The sequence below is a fragment of the Opisthorchis viverrini genome (assembly GCF_000715545.1).
Source record: "Opisthorchis viverrini unplaced genomic scaffold opera_v5_92, whole genome shotgun sequence".
NCBI classification, from domain to species: domain Eukaryota; kingdom Metazoa; phylum Platyhelminthes; class Trematoda; order Opisthorchiida; family Opisthorchiidae; genus Opisthorchis; species Opisthorchis viverrini.
The window spans coordinates 87,171-112,767 of record NW_008751748.1 but is presented as its reverse complement, the minus strand read 5'-3'; the positions used below and the strand labels follow the sequence as shown (position 1 = coordinate 112,767).

The following is a 25,597-nucleotide window of genomic DNA, read 5'->3' as shown; positions in this document are numbered from 1 at the left end:
CGATACCTTGGCTTTTGATTCATACTCTTCGTCACATTTGGCGACTCATTTTGGAACTTCTTGTGGCAGAAGTCGCCCCTGCTCGCGACGTCAATAGTACTATCATCCATGATATTTGGGAACTTCACTCGGCATTACGAGCCACCGGAAGTAAACGGTGCATTTTACACCGATACGCAAAGGTTCATCCCCACTCAGATCTCGTGTTCACACAGGGTGAGCGTACAAACGAGTGATTTTTTTTCACTACAAACAAATCAGCGCTCAATTAATATAACAACATCAACAGAAACATATAAACTAGCCCTACTTGATGAAGCTTAATATAATCAGGACCGCGTTACACTTCAACTACACATGACTGTGGACAGAGTCTTCTACACAGTGGAACTACGGATTACTTTGAATTTCATGTCACGGGAACTAAAAACCCTGGACCACGTGACATTGGTTAATACATGGAGTGCGAATAACGCCAACGAATAATGGATTTTAACATATACGTGCAGGGTGTCGCTTGTGCACGAATTCAATATTGACCGTATATCTTTACATGGTAGCAAGCGCAAGAAAGTATGTTTGTTTCTCGTCTGATAAAGCGCATGCAAGTAGCGCCCAGTTTGTGCGCAAACCAGCCCGTAATCGATCAAAAACTGGGCAGCCTACAAAGCAGCAAACCGACGTAGCTGCTTACTTGCATTCAAGTCACAGAAGTTCAGTGATTCGGGTATGATGCCCAGTGGTTTCCTATGAACCGAATAAGCATTGTTAACTCAAAAGCACCGCACGAATCTTCTGTAGTCATAAGTAAAGCACAACAAACTGTAGAAACCAGCTCAGGAAGCAAGTATGCGGCACTGGTTCCAAACGGCACAGAGTTCTTCAGTTTATCAGCAAATGGAATGTAACTGGTACACAGTATTTAGTGCGTACAACGCTATTGGAACCACTCCGCTCTGTCAAATTCCCGGGTACCCTAGTGCTAATGATTACAGGGATTTGTGCAGTATATATATATATATATATATATATANTAACGGTGAACAGATAGGTAAAAAGGCAACAGGCCGTCATTTTAAGTAATCACATTACGGGGCGGTTTGGCGTCCTGCTTTCCTCTAACTTAGACACTTCTGAGGTTGGCCCGTCGGTTTGTTGAGGCAGGTTCCGACTAGATGTTGTAAGGTGGACGACGCATGACCTGCAGACGGAGTATGAAAAACATAGCAGAGTCTTGAAGGCAATGGTGCAGGTCGTCTGTGAGTTTGGGACACCGAACATCCACCCTATTGATGGCTCGACTTATCCACCAGTGTGGCGCTACTTGTTCCTAATCACTAACTTGCTGGTCTTCATTTTTGCTTTGCTTTTAAATGTCTTTCTGTATCCTTTCTGTTTTACACTGCCTATTGAAATAAGCTGCTAGGACCAGAAAAAATCGTACGCGTTCTGGTTGTCAAACTGAACCAAACTGGTTTCAATATCATTTTGTGGGGCGATAGCATGAATCGAAACGATACTTCAGTCAATGCATCCAACCCAGCTGTAAGCCTTTCAAGCGACTAAGATGAGTAAAACCGGTACCTGCATCCTTCACCAACGAGGATTTAGGCTAAGTACACACGCACATTATGAAACCCGCAGATGCATCGCAAACGCAAAAAATGGAACAAGACCAGATACCGCTAGTAAGGGTTATATCACAGAGGGCAGCTGGAAAAATGAAGGTGCTGCATCATGTCCACAAGGAGGATTGAATACGGAGTGGTCCCACTTCTCATGAACTTGACTCGCTCTTATTTTTGTCATCTGTAGTGCCGCTTGGGTCTGGTGGAAACAGAGTAGAACAGAACAGATAGATAAATTAGCCGCACTGCCTGTCCACTGAATTCGTTGGGTTGACTACTACCACATCCCGTAGACCAATGCATCAGCTTAATTAGGATACCGATATAGAGAATATTGTGACCCAGAAAACAGCTAACCATAGCGATCGTTTTTCGCTAATGAACACCAGACCCACCTCCGCGTTCAGTTTGAAACAGGCTATTTTCTGTAGTACCACATTCTCTCTAATTACGTCTACATTGGATATGGTGGCACTGTGCTTTGTAAATAGTGTGTGCGTGGGGGGGGGGTTAGTCGTTCTGATTACTCATCAACCAGTTTGATAAACCCAATCAACAAGCTACCTCACTTCACACGATCAGGATATCGACGGTGAGATGAGCCATTCCAGGTAGGAAGCACGACTTTCGCACACGACTTTCGAACACAGGCGTCTGATGCGGCAGTCCTGTGTTAACGACCACACCGGAAACCCCCAACAAAAGTGAAGAAAAAACAAGAAAAGGGACTCCCTAGTGACCGAATGCCTTGGCCCTTCAAATCACGCGAGTGTTCTGATGGTTTAGTGCGATAGATACCAATGACTATTCACCATCTCGGTTGGCTGTTCGAGATATCTCAGTGGCTGAAACGCGAACTTACTGACCGGAAGGTCCACGATTCGAACTCAGCCTCAGCACCTCGAGTGCTCTTGTCTACGCTTGAGCAACCTAGCAGTATCTCAGTCCTCGTGCTCCCTTCGGGTGGCATGGCAGCTTGGCACCGAAAGAGTGCTACGGCTGAACGATAAATACAATACAGCTTCTGTTAAGTGCTTGGCCTGATAGAACGGAGTGGTGCATTTGTTAAGCTTAGACATGTTCCAATTATGATAAGGCGGAGAATGTCAGTGCAGGGTACAAATCTCCTCTAGGGAGCTGTGCCCTTACTGCACATCTCATGGATTGGCTACAAAAGGGTAAGAAATACACAAGTAATCTACAAACGATTCATGCCAAATCAACTACCTGGAAGCGGGATCCCAGCATCTATTAGCGCCTGGCGTGCGTGTTCGCAATTGGCCTCAAGCACTCCAACTTCGCGTTTTAGTCGTGCCAAATCTTCCCTGATGCGATCCACATCTAGTTGATCCCGAATATAATTGACTGGCTCTTGCGGTGTGGATCCTTCTAAAGCCGGTCCAAAAAGTGAACGGCAAGTATCAATGAACTGCTGGACGTCGATGTCTGACATTGAATCAGCTGAAAAAGAGCAAGTGACATCTGAAAACAACAATAATAGGCCCACACAAGCTGAATCGTAGCATTGCATAATGAAAGGCAGTGACGAAAGTTAAACAAGCGCACGAGTAGTTTCGACACCGGAAACATATGGTGTCAGTATTAGTAATTCTCAGTACACCAACATCCAAGATATATTCCTGTACGGAATGTCCCGGTCGAAGTCACAAGAGTTACCCGTCAGCTACGATTTATTGTGCCTATCCACCCCTTGGATATATCGACCCTCTCCCATGATTTAATATCTTTGGGAAAACATAATCACCTACAAGGCTAACTGGACTATATTGAAGTTTAGAGTCAAAACACATCCTAATGGAATAAGATGCTATAATCCGATATTTTGGTTGCCCTGGGTGACCTTTTTCATACTCTGCTTCGCTGTGTTTTGATTTTTCATATTACACACCACGTAGAGCTCAATTTGGCCAGGAACCCTAAGCCTTGTCAACAATTAACTGAAACAAACCTGAATTTACAAACCATTAAATTACGGTTAGTCGAATCTGAATTCGTTTCAAAGGGTTATCCTAAGTAAAGATAACTAACACCAGCAACAGGAATCGAGCCTACTAGCTTCTGGATACTCGGTGAATACCGTGTTCCACTTACTTCGGATTTCTGAGCTATCCCAACTTCAAATACATTGTACGAGTCAAACAGAAGGCAAGCTATTGTTGGTTTACTAAGCAAGGTTAGGCAAGGCCCACATGAAATCAACCCAATATCCACTGCGGCTCAGTTGGACACTGAGGATCTACGGTTTCCAGAGTTTCTTCATTCAAATTTGCTACAACATGATGCCGGTTTGTCTACACTTCCTACGCACATTTTTGTTCCCAGTGTAACTGCAGGTTCATTCTATGGACTCATCAATATCAGCAATATTACAAGCAACAAACAATAGATCAAGGAAAGTAAACATGAAACTGTACGGCAACACCGTTATCATTTTCAACGGCACTAGATTTGACAAAATGCAGAAACTAGCAGACACTTTGAAACCGAGGATCTTCGTCGTTTATATCGAACCTACCCTAATAGATTCATACCCATGTCCGTTCTCACAAATAGGTTGACAGATTCAGAAGGGAGTTGGCGCAAAGAGCCTTAGAAGACGATCCATGGTGTCATCAGTGTTAGATCAGTTCTACCAGATGGCAGTCGAGATGAATATTCTTCGCCAGCTTAGCCCACTCAGTACAAACACCTTGTATCGGGACTTCTAAAAACCCAAGTGGATTCTGTCGTATTTGAGGTCGTTGCGTTGTGCGGGGAGGAACCTAACACTTGCGAATGCAGTGGAAAGTCGTATCCAGAATCGTCGCTAGAAGGACTCCGACAAATCAGCCGTTCGATGGACCATGATCCACTGAGATATAGGTCCCTTCACCTACGAATCCTCATCTTTTCCGAATCCGATCAGATTTATATTACTGAATTGGGATATCATAAAAACGCTCAACCCAACAAGATTGGGTTGGGTGGGATATCATAAAAACGCTCAACCCAACAGCATTCTCAAAGATTGGCAGGGAAAAATCGATCAGATTTCAATAGTTAAGTTGTGGGTAGGTCACGTGAATAAAGTATTCTCATAGGGTTTGATTGGAAAGCCATGCAAATGCGTAATTCCAGTTTACGGACGACAGCGAATAACCCCGAGTGAAATTAGGTTTATTTCCCAACCATGTGATAAAGCAAACTCATTTAGAAACACCGGCCATCAGGTGCACTTATGTGATCCAATCCGCAATGTGTGTGAGGGCTCAGAGGCTGTCTCGTCGCTCAATTCAAAATGGGAACGACAATATTGACTTTTCTTCGGGATATCCTAGCCTAGATAAGTCTTCAGTTTGTCCTTATCATAATGTCTTGGGATGTGGCTAATTAACTTGACGTATCCTACCTTTATTCAATCCAACTTACAAGCTTTCTCGCCGTAGGAACGTGGCACCACTACTCGTGCCCTCGTTTATTTTGGGTAATTGGGCTTCAAATTTAGGGAGCTATTTACCGTGCGTTGCTATGTCTTACCTTCCAGCTGCACTAATTTCCATCCGTATTGCTATTCTTCAGCGCAGCCTAAACCATCGGCCTATCGAACACAAGTGCTAAACCAGTGATAGAGCGACGTTTTTCACTGTTGACCTCAAATCCGGACAAAAAGATTGTTAGTCCGAGAGGAAAACCTGCAAAGTCCAGATTGTTCACGAAAGCCTTACGGAATACGAGAACATGAACGAGAAAATGAAAACCGGTATATACCAGCTGGAGGAAGATTAAACACCAGGCATCGAAGCCAACCAAGTTAGGCACTGAATTTCACTGCTCCAGTACAATTATGGGTTGCTGCGACCTAAATTCTTTTAAACCGATGCGTACTAGTCAGTTAATATTCTCAGGGTCCTACTAAACACAGGTAGCAAAGCGTGCACATAGACATAGAGACGGCGTATCCCATCAATGCATTTCACACTAAACACACTATTGGCGAAAAAGTGCACATACCCTGCTTACTACATGCAAGTACTGGAAGACCGACTAAACGTTCGTACAACGAACGAACACCTAACCGTAGTTTGCACGATTAAATCACTGGACATGTTTTTGAATTACTGCCTGTAGAGCACACTAAAGCGGTCGTCACATCGGTCCGGTTGATGTGTGCCTTCTCGTTGTTTGGCCTAATCTCTAAATATTCCACCCCAGGTACTATTATAACGAGCAACTAGACAGATGTACCGTAAAACGGAGTCACCCATCATATCGATGTATGATGTGAAATAGCGGATAAACAGCTTATGTGAATTTCTTATGGAGGACCATAGTCAAAAGAAGGCTTAGTTGAGTATGTCAGATCAAACATCAAACACGCTGACCACTAAGCCATCAAAAGCGCCGTTGTAAAAAGGTCTTAGGCGATTGTGAGTATCCCGAACGGGGTTCATGCGGATACGTAATCTTCCAACCAATATCGCTTACTCCACTACGGTTCAATCCTGTGATACATAGAGCCAGCTTCACGTGTGTTACAGACTAAAGCGCCCAAATGGCGTAAATATTTCTATCAATCGACGATCATAAACTATCGGAGGTCTCGAACAGTCAACACGAAGTTTAATCGTAGCAAATCATGTTTTAGGTGACGACCACAGTAATGGTGACAACACATGTAGGGAGCCAGACAGTCGCCATGAAGTAGGCGGTATTGATCACATAGTCTAAACCCACACCCCCATCACTTCCACCCTACACTAGCGTATCTAAGGAACAACCACTTGAAATTAAAAAAAGTCATTTTGGAGGAGAAAGCAAGGAAGCGAAATGATCACATAGTCTAAACCCACACCCCCATCACTTCCACCCTACACTAGCGTATCTAAGGAACAACCACTTGAAATTAAAAAAAACGTCATTTGGAAGGAGAAAGCAAGGGAAGCGAAATGCAATTGTCTTGCGTTGTTTTATATCGTTTGCAGACATGATTCCAACATTCGATATGGTGTTCAAAGGAGAAAAGGAAATTTACAGAATGAGTAGCAAGATAACTAGTGTCTGATTGATAAGTCAATCATGATGAGGCATTTTTTCAGGGACTGGTAGGCGATGGCAAACAGGCACGAGGCAATGGAAAGATACCAGCGTCGGCTATGGGGATGCAGAATACCTTAGAAGGCAATTATTGAGGAAACGCTTTGAATCCGTTAACAAAGATCAAGCAAATAGACAAAATGTCAGATAAAATGTCGAAATGCGCGGAACACAATATGGGATGAATAACAGCTTGGCAAATGATGAAGCCAGCTAAGGGCGAGGGTCGATCACAATAAGAACGAGTAGGGTGATAGACGACGGAAACCAAAAATAACTGAAAGTTCAAAATCAGTGGGACTAGAGCTGGATCGAATGAGTGTCCAGAGAGAGAGATTGTCGAAATACTCCGAGTTTAGGTAATGAAACACGTGAGGTTGATGACAGCGCCAGGAGTAAACTAACCGTTGGTCGGGTTCAAATTAGTGGCAGAAACCCGTCTAAGTTCCGCTGGTAGTGGTGGTCTGTTGGGAAAAGACGGCGTGGAAACTTTACGAGAGGGGCGGAAACCAAAATGAGTCCTTGGCTCGGCCGGCATAGTGTTAGGAATGCCAGATTGAGAGTGGACTGTGGGGGCAGTCAAAGAGCCGCCTACCGCTGACGCTTCGTAAGGAGGTGGCAGTGAGGGTCTTTGTGGCAGGATAGAATAGGGGGTTCTTACCCCATTGGGATGAGAAGCAAACCGAGAGGGGGGCGGACCGTATGGATGATTGTCACTAAAGTCCAGCGAATTTTGAGGGTTAAAAGCCTGTGAAGGACCAGGGCCGTTCACTTGACTTTGAAGAGTAGAAGCCGACCCGTTTGGAAGAAATATGCCGGAGCTCCCGGCTGTCTGGTAAGCGCCTGGTGGAGTATGATTAACTGCAGTCATCTCGTCAAAGCTGGAGTCCTTTTTCATTTGAATTACGGTAGTTAGCTGTGTCGTGCTTGCACTAGGGCTGCCAGGTGCACTGGTTAACTGGGTTAGGCTGCCGTCTATGCTACGACGACCATAGGACCCAAGGGAATGTTGGCTACCATGACGACCAGCAGCCGCAGCAGCTAATGCTGCAACCTCTGCCTTTAAATTGTCCTCCTGTATGCGAGCGATTTCTTGCACATCTGTTTTTATTGTTTCCAGAGCATCACAAGAACCAATTTTCCCTGTCGAACCGGACCAAACACGATTGATCTGCCCGCCACCCAGTGACTGTGATAGGTGGGATGTTGAACTAGAAGGAGTGGCCACCAGTCGCTGTGATCCACTGCGTTGTGGAGGTAAGCTGTATTTAGGGCGTCGAATACGATTGAAAGTGAGTGCATTCGCATGTGTACCAGCCAACACGGGTGCATATTCAATTTGGCCATGTGCCCCCGTTGACAAACTTTCAGAAGAGCCGGTAGAGGGAATCCCACCCACGTGCTGATGAAAAGCATTATATCCTGTATGAATCCCCGAGCTACCATTGATGGCACTTTGCTGATCAAAAGCGCTGGTTGGTTGTGAGTAGTTGAGGTTCAGAGAAGGAACGCTTCCGCCAAAGCGATAAGCAGCAGTGGGACCTCCGGCAGCCAGAATTACTTCGAGTCTGGTTAGTAGGTTTCGTCTGGATTGGCTGAAGGGAGAATCGGGTTGATCAAAAACATCACGTAACCACTTGGAAACAGGGATAATCGGTGGACCTGATGATTTACTCTTCGATATTTTGTACAACCAACATTCTTCCAGAGGTAGCTCCCAGTTGCCATTGACACATTGCTCCGATTCGGCGCCAACTGCGTTCAAAGTATCAGTGTCCTTAACCGTAGAATAGGTCCCTTGAGGTGGAAATGCCCGCTGTGGACTGGATAACATAGCGACCGTATGGTCACATCAATTCCGGACAAACTAAGCAAGTGATAGGTTCCACTGAGATGTTCGATAATTCAGATCATGTGCAAAAACAGCTGAAATAAAGGATAAACGAATGTGTTAATTTGCGAAACAACGCCGAGGTCTTAACAAGCAATAGAGTGATGCGGTTGAAGGTCAATGCGATGAGCGGCATTACAAACTAGGTATACTTAAGAGCTGAACCATGCTACCATGCAATCCTGAAGGGCTGATATTTCGTCAGTGTGATTTTGGGGGTGCCTATTAACCGTCTCTACCTTACCATACACCTCCCTCATAGATAACTGGATCAACGAAAGACTCAGTGAATTTTCAGGGACCATTGGCGTTAATAATGATCAGAGTGGATTGAAATTGGGAGCATCAGAGAAGCGGTTTGAGAGTTGTCCACAAACTGAAGAGTGGCATCATTTAGCTATTCCTATGTCCATCTGTCTTCAAAATTAAGCCGCTGAACTACCCTTATAAGATCTCTTACAACTGTTGTCGTCTATTACTAGACTGAATGACTGAGTAAAATTTGAGTAAAAAACAACCTTGAAAGGCTCCAACATTGTTTCCTCCACCTACCTTCTGCACAAAATACCGTACCATCATGCACCCGAGACACCCGCTCCTTATTGATAGAATTTACTTTCGATAATGTTTTCTAGCCATTTGCCTCGAATAAATACAATCCAATTGAGGCACCCCACCCAGAGAGTTCACGAGAGTTTTTACTTTCAGGCTGTGCTGTGGCAGACCGAAGGCCTGCAACAAGCTTGTGTATGCTCGCCCGCCGATTTCAATTATTCACGTCCAAGGCTTTCGCACAGACATCATCGGCAGCGTGTTCAACAGTGATGCTTCGCTGCTGCACAGCCATGATTTATTTGAAAACCCTATTGTTGGACAGGAAAGGGACTTAAGGCCTACCTTATTACAATAACTCCGATGTAACTACACCTCCAGACAGTCGTTCAGGCAATCTGGATAGACCGCCACTGACATCAATCGTCAGCCATATCTTGCAGTGTCTCCAATCAGGTGCGGTGGGGATCACGCGGTCCCCGTCCTGGTAGGCAATGAGCACCGACAGCACCCAAATGTTCCGTAACCTCTTTCATATCTTTCTGCCAGGTCAAAGGATGGCTAATTCTCTGCTTTCCTCCTCTGAGTTGGCCAAGGAAAACAGCACTCTCTTCGGCACACAATGGTTCGGAATACGGAATACACGGCCCACCCAAAGCAGCTTAGGGTGCTGGAAGCTTTAATGGGAATTCCTGTTGCACAACCGAAAACTCGCTTCACGCTTCGTGCTTCGTTAAGGATTATAGGACACTAACCCACACGACTTTTGTTCCTGAGACAACCACTGTCGAACACTGAAGAGGCCCGCTGCTTGAACAGGCCAAGTCTCACAGCCACACAACAAAACATCCTGCACTGTATCTTGGTACGCACGTCCCTTGAACAAAAAAGTGCACCCGTAATGTATCCTGATGCATATTTCCCTTGAGATTCAGGGATACACCGCTTTGACAACATGTGTCTCAGATTACCGAATGGGACTCGTGCATTGACCTCGTCCATCACACTACAATCAGAACCAATACAACCTTCAAGATATGTGAAACGCTCCACAATTTCGAGTGTCCCTCCCCGATGCGTTTAGTGACTGCAGTTTCAGGAGCATAATCTTACTCTTTCTGGGTGCATACCAAAAGGCAGGATGACTTTAGTCAGTTCATCTGAAAACACCGGCGACTTCTTCTCTTCGAAGATGAGAATGATGTCGTCTGCGAATTCCAGATCGATAAGCGTTTCGTTACCGACTCCCCCCAATAGTCTGGGACGGTCGTCTATTCCCAAATGCAGGCAAAGATCACACAAACGCAGACTGAGGACTTTACCCACATCTTTGAACAATGTGGATGAGAGGTCATTCGGACCAGATGCTCGGTGGTGCTTGAAAGTAGGTATGCTTTCATAAACATCTGGGGCTGTAGGGCGGTCCAGTTTCACCGTCCAGGGTTCTACTTCAGCTGTAGGCTCCAAATGAGTGGCGACGGGTGGCCACAATAACTGCTGTTCGAAGTATTTGGCCTAACGGTCGAGGCGTTCTTTATTCAAAATGGTCACGCCTCTTTGATCCTTGGTGTTTTCGCTCGGATGTGGTTTTCGGCGACTGGCCGCATGGATCAACTGAACTATTCTTTGGGCATTCCAGACTTTTTGGGCCTCTTTCGTTTTCTTAGTCTTCCGTATCCACCGGACTTCACGATCGTCTCACACACTCACTTCCACTTGACGTCTGGTAATTTGCCTGTCAGGATACGTTCCCAAGAATTGGGAAGTGCGACTGTTTGGTCTCATATTCAGTGCTTGAGTGGGCCGGGCAGCGCTGTACCACAGACAACACTCCCCGCATTGTGCAGAGGTGAGGATCTCGTCCCGCTGTGAACTCATACCTGATGGTGGAGCAGTTGCAAGAGACTCCAGATGATTTTGCTGAATTCGGATTTGTCAGACCCGATTTATCCGCATCACACGTGACCCTGGAAAGCAAACAAATGAGTGCGTGGTCAGGATCCACAAATGTGTTCTAAAACGGGCGGTAGTCAGTTATATATCCGCACCATCGGTGACTGACTGCAATGTGATCAATTGGAGTTCGTAGCGGGCACGACGTTGGAGGCAAATATGTGGCCACGAGACTTCGGTTTTTCAGAAATTAATATCAAACGAAAACAGCCTGTAATCAGCACACACCTGAAGAAATCGTTTGGCCAGAATCAAGGCCACCGCATTCCTCTCCAAACTTTATCAACCCCTTGATACAAGCTAGAGCAGCCTTGGTGGTCATGTTGGCTATCTGCTCCACCATGCAGTATTTCTGACACATTGGAAGAAAGACTAACGTAAGTCTATTCTTTATTCCACTAGCTCCGCATAGGATATTGTCCACGAGAAAAAAAACTTAGGTTACACTATTCAACTTACGGCCGACATGTCTTAGATGTGCAGAATCACATTCTCACCTGGAGGCCCATATATCAATTAGACACTTTCACCGTCAATTTAACGCGCTACAGGGTAGACATTCGTCACCGGAAGTTAACCCTACTGGACGTCCAAAAACCTACAATGATCTGTCAAAACTATTTCCCATGGTTGTAGTGCTGCCTTCGTCTACCAGATGAGACAGAAGCTTCTGGGCCGCCCTTGTGTTTTGCTTGTGGTAACCGAGCTGAGCACGTAGCAACCTAAGTGCGCAAAATGGGGAATGAAAGAAACCTCCGTACATACCTGAAAACTTACATAACCACGACTCACGTATTTGCGAAAAGAGATCATATTATTCGGCCACCCCAAACTCTGTATACCGGGTCACACTGTGTCGCCAGCTGCCTGAAGACTTCTGGCACTAAAAAGAACTTCATCGAAAAATGTATCCAACATCAGAAACTGTGATAGCTTGGCCATCTACTGCACCTGCTGAACTGCCGTTTGCCGAACAATACTNTAGCTTGGCCATCTACTGCACCTGCTGAACTGCCGTTTGCCGAAGAATGCTGTTTTCCGTGTCCAACTTAGATCAAGCAGGTGGCCACTCTTTGGCTTGAAGAGACATAGGGATGAAGAAAAGTCTGGGCACTGTCTGTACGACTTGGCTTCAAGGATGGTGTCAGCCTGATCACACTACGCAAGATATAACTGCTAATCAGTGTCAGTTTGTATCCAGTGTCCGAATGGGTGTTTGGAGAAACAGACGCCTGAGAATGATTGCGGTAGAACAATCAAACAACCGTTCAGCTGCAGAATCCCTTCGGGACCTAGCCACCGCGCCAAGGAAAGGGAACACAAGGGCTGAGATACTGGTTGTCCAAACTTGTCCAAGCCTAGACAGGAAAAGTCGACAAACGGAAGTTGTTTTTGAGCCACAGACCTTCCGGTCCGCCAGTCGGTACCTTAACCACTGAGCTATCTCGAGCTAGCATGAGGTGCATTCTTCCTTCACTCTTATTATTTTCTTCACAATATAGGGCTCTCAAATTATTGCTGTACAGCAGCGAAACACCAGTATCTAGAACCCCTTTCGTACCGTGGCCGATGATTACAATGCTGTACAAAGATATGAGTGACATTGGACTTCTTCACACCCAGTCCTCAGCCTTACCCTTACATTTCACTTTTCACTGACTTTGTTCCCTCAGAGTTGTCATCTAAGTGGCAGTGTGCATTACCGGTGTGCTGCTATCAACGAAGGTTATGGGGATGATACCGTGTTGTCATCAGCAACAGCACATTTGTGTTCAACACTGGTGTTTCGCTGTTGTACAACCATAACAATGATTTCAACGTGCTTACAACCCCAAACACCCAGCTAGACACCGATATCGATTAGTAGGCGAGATGGCTCAGTGGTAAGAGCGCTGATCGGAAGGTCTATGATTCGAAACCGACCTCTGCCTCTCGACTTCCCCTCTAGGTTTGGGCAGTCTGACAGCAGCCCAACCCTCGTGCTTCTTTCTTGTGGCATGGCAGTTAGGCTCCGACAGGGTGTTACAACTGAACGATCGATTAGTAGCCATGTCTTGTAGTATCTCCAGCCATGTACAGGGGGTTCACGCGGGTTCTGTCCTAGAAGGCGGGTCGCACCGATGGTACCCAGACTTTTCGTCCAATCTTTCATAGCCGCCTGCCAGGTCAGAAGACTATCACCTCTCTGTTTGCGTCACTCCATATTGGGGACGGAAAACAGTCCTGTCAAACGGTGATTCACCATACACAATACATGGCCTAACCACCACAACTTTCAATATTGGGGATATTCTTTGAATGAGGTCCCCGTTGCACAACCGAACACTTGTTTTTGAATTCCCCCGTTACTAATTACTCAGCACCAGTCTATGAGCTATGGTTCTCAAACAATGCTTGTTGAAGACCTGAAGACGTCTCAGTTCCACTGCTAGGAGAAGCCAAGTCTCAGTCGTACTATAAAACTGCCAGACTAGAGTCTGATACACACGTCCCCTAAAATTCAGGAATATGCCTCTTGGCCGTCATGGATTACCTTCAAATAACCCAAAACCTACCCGTTGATGGTCGCCTCTGTGCGGTTCGTTCCACAACGTCCGTGAGTGATTCCCCCAAAAGAGGAAGTTGATCCTGTTTAAACTCCGATAAACTGTAGCCCTGACACAATCAAAGACAAGTTTTATGATGCCCTGAATGCCATGTTGCGACGAGCTAAATGCTCGGATATCGTTGTGGTTACTGTAGTGGACAAGTGGGCAGACTGAGCACATCTGAGACCAAGGTGGTCAACTTGAACTGAACTCGGTATGTATAGATAGCGGAAAACGATTGCTTCAGCTATGTGATGATTGCAGATCGTTCTCATGCACTACTAACTTCCAAAACAACCGAAGGCGTCTGGCCGCGTGCCAGCCACTGACCCAAACTGCTCACATCGCCATTAGTTACCAGTGACGTGGTTCATCAAATAACGGTCGCTCGTTTTAAGATCCTCAATCAGAGCCTTCGGCTCAAAAGCCCGACCGCAAGCAGCAAGTGGTGCTAGCATAGTACTAGTCTTTTCAGAAACAAGTCGACTTGCATGTCCCAGTCCTCAACCTTGAAGACCAGGAGACTGTGCTCGCCAGACATCTATCGGCTAATCAACTTGGTTTGGGAAACTGAGGGTGTCGGGGAGAAAACATCCAGTATATAAGTAAACATAACTCTACATTGAGACAAGGTCGTCTCTTGTCAGTAGGAGACATGTCACTTACGATTCACGGAGAAATATCGGACACTGTGAAAGATCAATATTTATCAGTGGTTACCTTCGTTCTAAAAAAGGATGTCTGCTGAAAACACTGCACAAATCTAAAATGCCCCAACCGTTTCGCCAATTCGCGAGACTTGTGACGCTAAAAGAACGCTGTCGTTGGGCCTAATGAGTCAATCCATCAACTTTAAACAATGCACCATAGACACAATGGTTCCATTTGCTACGGTCTCGATCACGGGAAAGTGGGAGTGTGGGTTGCACAGCCAAGCAATTGTATGTTCAGTCAATTCGGGAAATGGGTATCTAGGCACTGAATGCGATAGCTTTGATGCATGAGCGCCACCGACTGAGCGACTGGGCCATTTCTGCCAGTGTAAGTAAACATTGATGATTTGAGTCCCGGGGTTCGCATCCAGGGAGGGGGCAGTTGCCCACCCGACTTAGTTTACTAATTAGTGTTTTCACACTTCGTTTCCGAGTCAAACACTGTTAACCTCTCGGTCGCTCTCACTCAGCACAGGGCTGGGAAAAAAGAGCACTGTGAGGCAAACGATCTTCTGGCATGCGGAGTAAATAAGCTATTGTGGAAAACTTCTTTCTTCCTAGGATCATCTGGCGTACCTCAACATTGCTGATCCGATGTTCTCACCAGACCCGACCAATGATTCGGAGACACCGATGGTCAAACCCTGTCACATTTCGTATGTCTGATGCGCGTGAGGACCACGTCTCTGATCCATAAAGTAGTATGGATCGTACTGCCAGTATAAACTCAGCTCTTCTCAGACAAACTGATGTCACATCGGCGTCATAGGTTGGCTAACGGCCAAAGGGTCTAAAGGTCCGCGCAAATCAGGCTACAGTAGGGAATGTGTTGTAAGGTCGTGAGGCTTCGTCCCTACCAGTGGGTGATCTAAATCTTTAGGACGTTAACCACAGTCACCTTAGAAGAGCAACTGACATTGAACGGCTTGAAAGAATTCAAAGACAGTTGGGAAACAGGTGTTTGGTTGTGCAATAGGCAAGTTAGTCACAAGAAGCATCTAAGACTATCAGATCCGATGGCAAGGCCATGTGCTACTGGTATTAGTGCCACCATCTTCGGAATGGAATATACCGTGATGTGGACAGTGCGACTTAAGGGAAAAGCGTCAAAGACTATAAAACGTTTGCGGGCTGTTTCACGGCCGGTCTTCCAAAATAGTTCTCATGACCTTTCCAAGTTTAAGGGTGGCCTTTGTCTAGTAGCATCTCCAGTGGACGGAATACTGTATTCACTTTACCTTCTGCAATTCCACTGTCTTTCATCGAAGACGTCCATACTTCTGTCGAAGGTCTTGAGCCGATTTATACGGCTCCGAATGATAGCGGAAGGTATACGAATATCCAAGTGATGAGTTACGGCCACGATTGTCTTCCTACACTTCCAGTTTCGGCTCCAGAACAGTGGGCTTAAGAAACGGCCGATCCGTCAAACTTGACACTGCGCCTGGTAACCGCAAGGTAAGTGGAAGGGGAGGACGTAAACATCCCATGGAATCAAGCAGCCCCAAAAGCTACTCGTTTGGATGGGTTGCGTGACTGTACCATTACAAAAATCCACTCACGCATTACGATCAATAGTCTCCAACTTTCATCACTTGCAGCATCACAACTGAATTAAACCGAAGCTAAAGAATTACCATCATTATTGACGACAAGACAAGAAGACATACGTGCCTCACCACCGTCCAACCACATCAATTCGCTCGAATAAGGCTTTGTAATGGAGAGATGAAATGAACGGTCATGTGTTCAGGACAATCGTAAGAGCAGTCAAACTACATCGTTGTGAAACTAGTCCCCTCTGATCCGAGGATCTCAAACGGACTGAAATTTTCAGTCATCGGTCTCGGAATATTGCTGTTAGCTGGCACAAATGTGCTCGTGGTGAAGTGAGAAGAAAGCGTTCAGCTGTAGCACCCTTCCGGTGCCTAGCTGCCATGCCACCCGAAGAAGTAAAGGAGAGTAGCAAGCAAAATTCACTATGTTCAGGCGATTGAAACATGCGCTTCGGAAGCCGTGTTCAACGCAAACTCCTGTTGGCAAAAGGCACGCCGCGAGAAGTCCATCACCCATCAGCTCTGATTAATAAACTGACCATTATTATACCATTTTTCTCCATGCGCATACTACCTTCAAAGTGCAACAACAACATGAGGTCTTTGAATATTACCCTTACAATTCAAGGAGAATTGCTGGGTTGTAGAGAATTTTACACACTTAGGTATCTGTATTAGCTCTGACGGAAGCACCTGATAAGGTCAGTGCACGAATATAAAATTCCGGAATCAAGTTTGCTAACTTGGGTCACTTGTGGCGTCAAACAAGGTCTCAAGAGTCGCGTGTACCAGGCTAAAGTAAGGGTTATTGTACGGTCGCGAAACATGGCCTCTAAGGACAGATGACGTGAAGCGTCTTAAAGTATCTTTACCACCGGCGTCTCAGAAGCGTTGCTTTTGTCGGATGGCGCCAGCGAGATAATAAAAAAACGGGTGCAGCAGGTATTTAGATCGCATCATCCAGCATCATCACACAATGGCTCGGCCGTGTTCTGCGCATACCGAAACACTGTATACCGAGGGGGGTTTTGTTCCCTGTGCATCCTTCCGAAAGCGCGAGATGGACAACGTATGACTTGACAGAACGTTGGCATGGGGTAAGCTATATAGGTTCGCGTTTGTGGACACCTTATTTGCATAAATACCGGCGGGCACTGGTCCTGTGACCATCTGCGACCCTACTAGTGACAGTCGGCCGTTTGGGCAGCACTTCAGTCACTCTGGCCTATAAGTGTCGGTCTTGTGAAATTATTTCTCACAAAATAGGTGAGAAACAGTGCACTAAATGTTCAAATCTAAGCATATAACCACTAATAAGGCGGTGGCGCAAACTGCTTAGTGTCATGTTTCCGGGGCGGTATAATGGCGCTCAGTTTAGTGGGATTTCCCGCTACCGAAGTCCGACTCACCGGGCATTAGGGGGAACCCAATGTAGGGAACGCCTTACTACCCCCGATGAAGCGCTGCAACGGCCAATAAGCCAACTAGCGAGTGATTGGTCAGGATACGGGCCTCTACCTGATCCACCATCCCGGCGAGCTGTGATTGGTCAAGAATCGACCCAAACACCCAAATATGCTTGAGATTCCTCGGGACGCCAGGTACCAGTGGGGTGTTCAGAAGGCGTCCGAATTTCCAGAGTGTTGTCGGCCGATCGCTCAGCGCAAAGGCAAATCCATTTTGTCGAAAAAAGCATTTCTGATGCGACGAATTTCGCTGTACACATGCGTGTTTCATATATGCCCCGAAGATAGGCGTTTGCCTACGTGAACGAAATTTCAGTAACACCAAGCGCCACCGCTTCGAATGGAACTAGTTGTCCCGCCGATAGCCAATATGCCCGAAAAAATGGACAACCCATGCATAATTTCAAACTCAATCTTTCCATTTTGATACTTGGATCATTTTCGGAGTCGTAGCTAAACAAACTAATTTGTTCGCGGAAATTTCCTATGACCCTACTGTTTAGCACGAAAATGCTATGTTGATTCTAACCTCGAATGAAATCTCAGCGCACCATGGGACAGTGACGTAACTACATACCTGTTTAACCAGTATTATTCTAACGTACGATTAACTAGTTAGAAGACAACGGTCACACACAGCTTGCGACCTTTCTGATGTGGAAACTTTCCCACTAATAATATTATTGGTTATTCCCAACTTGTGGGCGGCATAGCATCTGACATGACCATTCGTTTACAGTCAGAATGAAGCATGACTGGAGGGTTTTCGGGTAATGGGGATTGCGCGGAAAGTGGACAATGTCGTAAAAAGTGGACAATATCAGGTGAAATAATAACAGGTTTATTTCCCAACTTGTAATGCACAATGGGCATGAGGTCCGGCCAGCTCAAGGATGAAGCCCATTGACACGAACTAAAACTGTATACTATTGCTGGCCATGAGTGACCTTGGAAGATTAAGTGACCAGTGTCACAACAAGCAAAAATGGAGAGGGAGGTGGGATAATTCGAAGTGGGAGCATACAGCAAGTCGCGTCTCAAAAGTGTTGTTTAGTCTGAAATTAAGAGGATCCACTAGTTCCACTGTTGTAGGGAAGTCAGGTGCGGAAGTTAGGTTGGATCGGGGGATACTGCTAATGCATAGGGCCAAAAGAACACCGCATACGTTTGATCAAATCCGAACGAAAGTTTCATCGGGTTAGAATGAACTCGTCCCAGAGGCGGTTGGGGACAGGTGAAAAATTTTCTCGTAGTTGCAATTACAGGCTTGAGTGGGCGAGAGGTTGCGGTCGAGATTGTGAAGAAAAAAGAAGAAAAGAAAGAAAAAGAAAAGAAAGAAGAAAAGAAGAAGTACCATCACGCTGGGTATGACAGTGCCATACCTTGATTGCACCGACATACTTCGGTTTTTCGACAGCCCATAGCGGTCAAGAACTATCAGCTCGTTAGGGAACTACGAGATAAGAAGGGAACATATCGCCTCATCCTCTGCAAACAACGACCGTTTACCGTTATAATCGTATGCGTCGTCGCTTAGCTCGATTTTCTGTCTCAACTCCCAGACTCCTACCTGTAGACCCTGCTGAACGTTAAAACTTGAATATGCTCGACAGCCTGCTTTGGTGGCCGAGGACAGTTTGGACACGCCTACGTCTACGCATTGTGCCAATACATTTGAAGAGTGTTGTAACGCTTGATAAATCAGTCTCTTCCCCGAAAATTATTTCCCTTCGTGAATTTGAAAGAACTGTACCCAACTTTTTATCTTGCGCTTCATAAGCAAAACCGGTGAAACATCTTATGGTCGCAACACAAAGCACAACTACTGCTCTGTTAGTAGCACCGACGATGGATAGACGGGTGTGTTCAATTTTCCTGCCGCTCTGAATTTGGATAAAATTGTACTGAGGATAAGTTCCCTTACGACTTCCGCGTTTAAGTGCTTCGGATAGTGGCTAGTGTGCGATGATCTGGCGTCGGTAGTGCACTTGCTATTCCTCGTAACTTATCCCTTGTGGTTATTTGTCAGTCAGCCGGGATCAGCGTCCAAAACCAAGATGTAGACGTTCAAATGTTGGTAGACACGATTAAACTTGAGGCTGGAGGGGGTATCTGAACAATAGAAGCAAAAGTGGCCCTAGTGTGCGGTAAGACCTAGCCCCTACTGTTTAGCTACCTTGACGCCTTCAAAATTTTACCCATCGGTGTCTCTGTAGCGGCTAACCGGTCAGTAGACGGATGCTTGGAAAATGTTACTCACAGAATAAGCAGTAGGTAGGGCTTGCCAGAAGAGTGTAGTTGACCGCCGTCTACCTAAAGAAGCGTCGCCTGCAAATCGATGGCTGAGAAGCCACAAGAGTCAGGTTATGCCATGGCTATGGGAAATGATGTTGACTGCGGATTATCACTATTTCCTAGTGGTGCAGGATTGTACGCTTCGCACAAAACGGCTATCACGAGTATGTAAGGTAGTCACCGAGGCATCGGTGTGACTGAGGGTACTGGGGACCTCAAACCAGCTGCTACATTAACGGCTTGTGTTAATACTACCATTGGCGGTTTCCAGAAAAATTGGTCTAAAGCATTGCTTGAATGCCTAAGAAATTTTGAGTTGAAATTAATTGAACCGTTTTGGAGTTTTTATTCATTTCTGTTTATTTTTCAGTAAACGAGTAAGAAATCCCAGGAGAACGTCCAGAGATGTTACCTTTTTAAAGGCTCTGCGTAGATGCGGTTTTTACTTTTGCGCCCATCAACCCTCAACCACTCTTGCAGTGTTACCGCAGGAAGGCCCTCCAGCTATCACAATCACTGTTGAGGTGTCAAGGGCACTGGTATTCCTTTACGTTCTTTTAAACTGGCTTCACTTGTATTAAAATGGGAGTCTTATATGAGTGGATTCCCCTTTAGTTTCAGCAGTTCTCTCTTACGGCTGAAGTAAAGACCATCAGCATTTGCCACAATTAGTCTACAACTACACGTCGGTCTTCCAGCAATGTTAGAACATTCGGAATGCACTTTCAACCGGCTTAAACTGCGGGAATCGCAGCATGAAAACTGAATAACCACACCAAAGTTGCATCAGTAACAGAGTTTGACTGACTCCGTCATTGTAGCCATCAGGTGGATGGAACTTACAACCTAAAAGATACGTATGACTATCTTCTCTTCAATATATTGCTTCTACCCTTCTGTGAAGTTCCAGAGATTTTTGGAGCTGGAAGAACCTTACGGACTAAGCTTGGAGGTGTTTCCATGTGTTGGTCAGCAGGCCGTTTTGCCGGCAAATTTGTAAAGGGTTTTGTGCATATACGAGCCGTGATGGCAGGTAAAAGTGGTTTTGGATCTACATGCTCACTCAACTGGTAGACACCCACAAAACCTCCTAACAGCAGAAAAATTTTTTATCGCGTCAGCATTCTCAGTATATTGTTCGAACTGGAACACGTCAGTGATCAACGGAACCGCTCAGCAGACACCAGAAGCCGCAGAAGGTGCCGTCTATTGCTCTGGATCACCAGTTAGATTGGGTGTGATTTTCCTCTGAAACAAGTGGCTGATTGTCAAGACGTGTGGTCGAACAGCCGGATAACAAATGCTGCCGCTAAACAATGAAGTGCTCGAGGTAGGTTTTGTCCTTGCGGGCCTACAATAACTTTACCTTGCCATCCACACCATCAAGTTATGGGAACCGTGTATTTCGTTGCTCTGAATGGTTGCACTTGGCTAGCTAGAGTTCGTGGAAGTTAAGACAACTTGGCTCACGCTTATGTGCTGTATGGAATCAGCAATCGAAAAACAAAAATGAAAACATTTGTGAACGTACGTGCTTACAGAGCGCTTGGCGGGTGGATACGCAGCAACGCACTGCATACTGTTCAAGGACAGTTATCGAAATTCGAAGTTTTCATCCACTACAAACGCTTTGCTCTGGTACTGCTCACCCGCTATCGCCTTGAGGAAATGAAAACCCTTCATGCAGAGACAAAAAGCTTGAAGTTAAATACGACTGGTCACTAAGTTCTCACACCACTTACGACAAATTAGACGTAAAAGGGTGAACCCACACAAAATGCAGCAAGATGGTCTGGAAAAGTCTACAAAAGAGAATGCGTGCCGTGTTTGGCGTCAGCGGTAGTGACGCCTGGAAAACATCTAAATATGCCAAATGTCGCCATGTAGCGAAACAAACGTGGCAAAAGTGACCGCCGTCGGATTGGGTCAAAAACAGGAAGCTGTATTTGCATGGTTTTGCGGGAACCGACGGAGTGGTGTTCCTCTCAGTAACCCATGTACAGACACCGACAAATCTTACACTAGAAGCCGACATTTTAAGTGGCTGTCTTGGGCACCCAATGTAGTCAGCAGATCTTTAGAGCTGTTTGCAGCACACTGCGGCACTTCCGTACTTTAGCGGGGCGTTGCACTAACTTTTTTGTGGCAGGTTGGCCTCAGTTGGGGGGAACTCCCGTCGTATAGTTCGCAGTTTATCAAAAATGACCCGAATTTAATGCAAGCAGTAAATTTCTCTGACGTGGCTTCGCCTCCCTGGATGTCCGCTAGGAAAAGTAAAAAAGCTAACATTCATAAGCCGTAAACAGCTAGTTTACTTAAATTTATACAAACGGAAACAAGTTTTCCATGTGCTGCTTTAGACGGCTTTTAAATGGTAAGCTGATCAAAAAGGAATATAACGATTTCTCCGTGAAGTCCATCCCTGCATGCGTAGGATGGTTACAATGAGCCGTGACTGCCATGAAAAATCATATTTCACGTTCCATGTACATTTCAAGTCCTTTCGAGCAACTTCCTGCAAATATTGATCTAGAGATTAATCGAGTGGCCGTTTAACTGCTTGCGGATCTTGGCATTTATCTTGCGGAAGCTTGCGAAGCGGCACCAGCAGCGCGCGCTTCAAAATTTCTACTCCCAGTTCAAGTGGTAAGAGGATGTGGTCAAATGCAGCGACGAAGGAAAAGCTGGGTTTTTGCTTAAAAATGTCCCCAGTGTTGACAGCACACGAAAATCGATCTCTCTATACTGTCTGACAGGAAAGTCTTGATCCAGCGTAGGATTTTCCCTTGAATTCCGTAAGACTGGAGTTGGTGAAGCAGCGAGACCTGTGGGACCCTATCGGATGCTTTTGAGAAGTCGAAAATACGGCATCCGATATGATTTACATGTCCCTGGTTTGGGTTATGCTGTCCATAAACACGAGCGTTTTTGTCGCGCAGGAACGGTTTGGGAGAAATCCGTGTTGAGCTGGAGATATATTGGAAAGAGAGATATTGGAAATAAGATAATCTAGGGAAGCTCGCTTCAGAATGCATTGCATCACCTTGCACGGCACGCTAGTAAGGCTTAAAGGCCTGCAGCTGCCAGGCGACAGTCGGCCACCAGTTTTGTTGATTGGCGTGGCAATCGGTTCCTTCTAAGCAGAGAAAGGCGATATTTTTCAAGCGACTGACGAAACACCAGGTATAAATTATTTGCTAGTATAGACGACGTTTTCTTTAGGATCCTTGGATTGATTTCATCGGACCCCAACGCGCAGGATGCTTTGGTCTTGTGCGAGAGTTGAAGGATGTCCTACACCGCAACGAACAAGTCGGTTAAAGGCTGATCGTAGTTACTCTTGACAAGACCGGATGTGACAAGGACGCCGGGGCTGAATACAGACCTGCACAGTGCTCCCTATAAAGCTCAGAGGCCACTTTTCGGTCACTCGTGGGTTCTTCGTTCCCGACTTCCAAGGAGAACGCGGATGGTTTGTTTCTGCGGCGATATCTGGTGCACTTGAACAGCGCATTTCTATTTTTCCCAGCGAGGTCCAGAATGGTGGCTTTTTTCGTATGATTTACAGCGGTTCCGCATTTTACAGAATGCAGGCTCATCTTCCGTGTCTCCTGTAATCAACTATTTGAAAAAAATCGAGACCTCTCTTCCATAAGACGCCGAATCCTTTTAGGTACTTCTCCGCTCATCTGACTGTGTGCCCATTTTTTCTGGAACGAACATCGCATCAACCTCGTGAACGTTTTGGACAATTGTTTTGTATAAGTCTCCCACCGAAGCTGGTCCCGGTTTAACTTGTTCACGGAAGATGCGCATTACTGAGAAGTCTGCACGCCAGAATTCTCGAAATCGCGTATGGGTTTCGGGATTCCCAGCCGAATGGCAGATGAAATCAAAGGTCAGCACACACTGGTCGCTATGTCACAGTGGAGTATTGAGTATTTTCCGATCAATTAAGCGTCTTTCGTCGGTGATGATCAAATCCAAGAGAAGTCGTCGTTTGCCTGCGCGTTACTGGTGGATGCAACGACATGTTGGGTCCAAGCGCTCTGTTGAACGACTCCAATCAGCGGGGCTACAAACAGTCCAGTTGATCCGACGCGTTAAGGATCCATCAAAGAGGCGATTGAAGCGTTGAAGCCACCTGACAGCAGAAGATTAGTGAAATGTTACCATTATATGTTTAATTAAAATAAACAGCAACCGGTGCCTATATGTCCTGTCACCACACGTCCGATCGCAATTCCGACGTCGGAAAATCTATATTGTATCGAGAACTGTCACAACTAGTTGGGTCAGTAGGAATCAAATTTGAGTGGCAGATTCGCAGCCGATACTCATCACACGAATAATGGAGTCATCATTTTTGGTGGTGTAAAATACTAATTGTTCTAGTGGTACGCGAGCGAGGCACAACCACTCCCGCAGAGTTACTTGGACAGCATCAGCCGTAAGCCGGTGGGAACATGTTGCCATCAGGTAACGATGGAAAGACTCAACTAAGAATTGTCTTTCCTTCTGTGGCACGTAGCTTGATCTCAATCATGCTACTGAGCAGAGTCAATCATGAATTTGCTTTTCCGATGCATTATGCATGCTAAGACAGTACGTTTCTGTCCATCAACTTCGACCAGTTTCAGCATTGCCACAACATCGAGCAAATCTAACCATAAAGTTACCGGAGACTCAGTCACGTTGATGACGAACATTGGCTGGGGGACAAATGGAGTGTGACAAAGGCTATGCTTTCAGGGCTTTCAGCCCGAACCAACCGATTTGGCCAAATGAACGGACGATTGCATCTAAGGCAGATCATTGTTATTTCGTACAGGCTGATCGATTATCGGAGAACACTTGCGTCAGTCAAAATGAGTTTCACTTCAGTCAATTATACACTAACTATATTCTTACTTTGTAACAGGTCCTAGAACACCTTTAATTTTCCAAACGTCCATTATTGACCGTTTTTCTTGGCTTGAAAGATGCTTTTGACTCTACAGATCGTTAGAAACTATGGTAGTGCTGAATATTGAGAGTTTTTCCACCCTAAGGCTGTCCCACAGAGCTATTGCCGGTGAACACCCGCGGGTGCACGTGGGTATACGGCAATTTTCACCTTCCTAAACGGTGTTTAGTCGCATAAAAAACGCTATTCTCCAATCTTTGTGACTGACATGCTCCTCTAAATCGTTCTGCCCATAGGAACTTGAGGATTATAATGTTGTTTGGGTTCGCTCACAGATATTGATTATCCAGACTATATTGCCCTCTTTAGTTCAAACCCCTTGGAAACACAAGTCATTTTAAACAAACCAAATGATTTTGTAGCACGTTTGGGTAATTAGTTCACAAATTTGAGGTGTAAGGTCTGCCAGGAAACTGAATGGAATCGAACCCAAACTTCATGCTCGCAAAACAGTCAACCGATGTAGCACATATATTGCCCGTGCAACTGGATGGGTTCCGGTGAAGTGGTTGGGGGAGAGGTTCCTTCCGAAGAGCCTGGGGGAGCTTTTACCGACTTTTGCCATCTGTTGCGCCAAATACTGAGGTCGGAGAGTGCACCGCGCACTGTGTAACCCATTGAGCTCTACGGATTAGAAACTTGACCCCTAGACACGGCGGATGTATGCATCATCGGTCCTCTGTGCTTCGTATGCCAGAGGTCCGTCTACCTCATGCAGTTGTTTTAGCCCGGCTGTGTGCTGTTCGGCGTACAGTTCACTGCCAAGCAAGAAGGCATGGATGAATGAACCGATAAAGTCGGTCGAACTAACAACTGCTTCCTCCCTCGATAAGGTCTCAGGACTTGTATTCATGCATCATGAAGGGAGGCGGCTCAGTCATGCAGTCAGCGGTGC

At 45.8% G+C, this 25,597-nt stretch overlaps 1 protein-coding gene across 1 annotated transcript; it reads right to left on the bottom strand.

Annotated features, from left to right (window-relative positions):
• Positions 1-2,856: 2,856 nt before the first annotated feature.
• T265_13681 (hypothetical protein) lies at positions 2,857-18,894 on the bottom strand (the record flags this gene model as incomplete). The annotated part of the gene is made up of 5 exons (XM_009170030.1): positions 2,857-3,140; positions 7,128-8,538; positions 10,279-10,680; positions 10,876-11,045; positions 18,651-18,894. Coding segments are annotated over 5 exons (2,457 nt in total), but the record flags the coding sequence as incomplete, so codon positions are not given.
• Between the last annotated feature and the right edge of the window lie 6,703 nt (positions 18,895-25,597).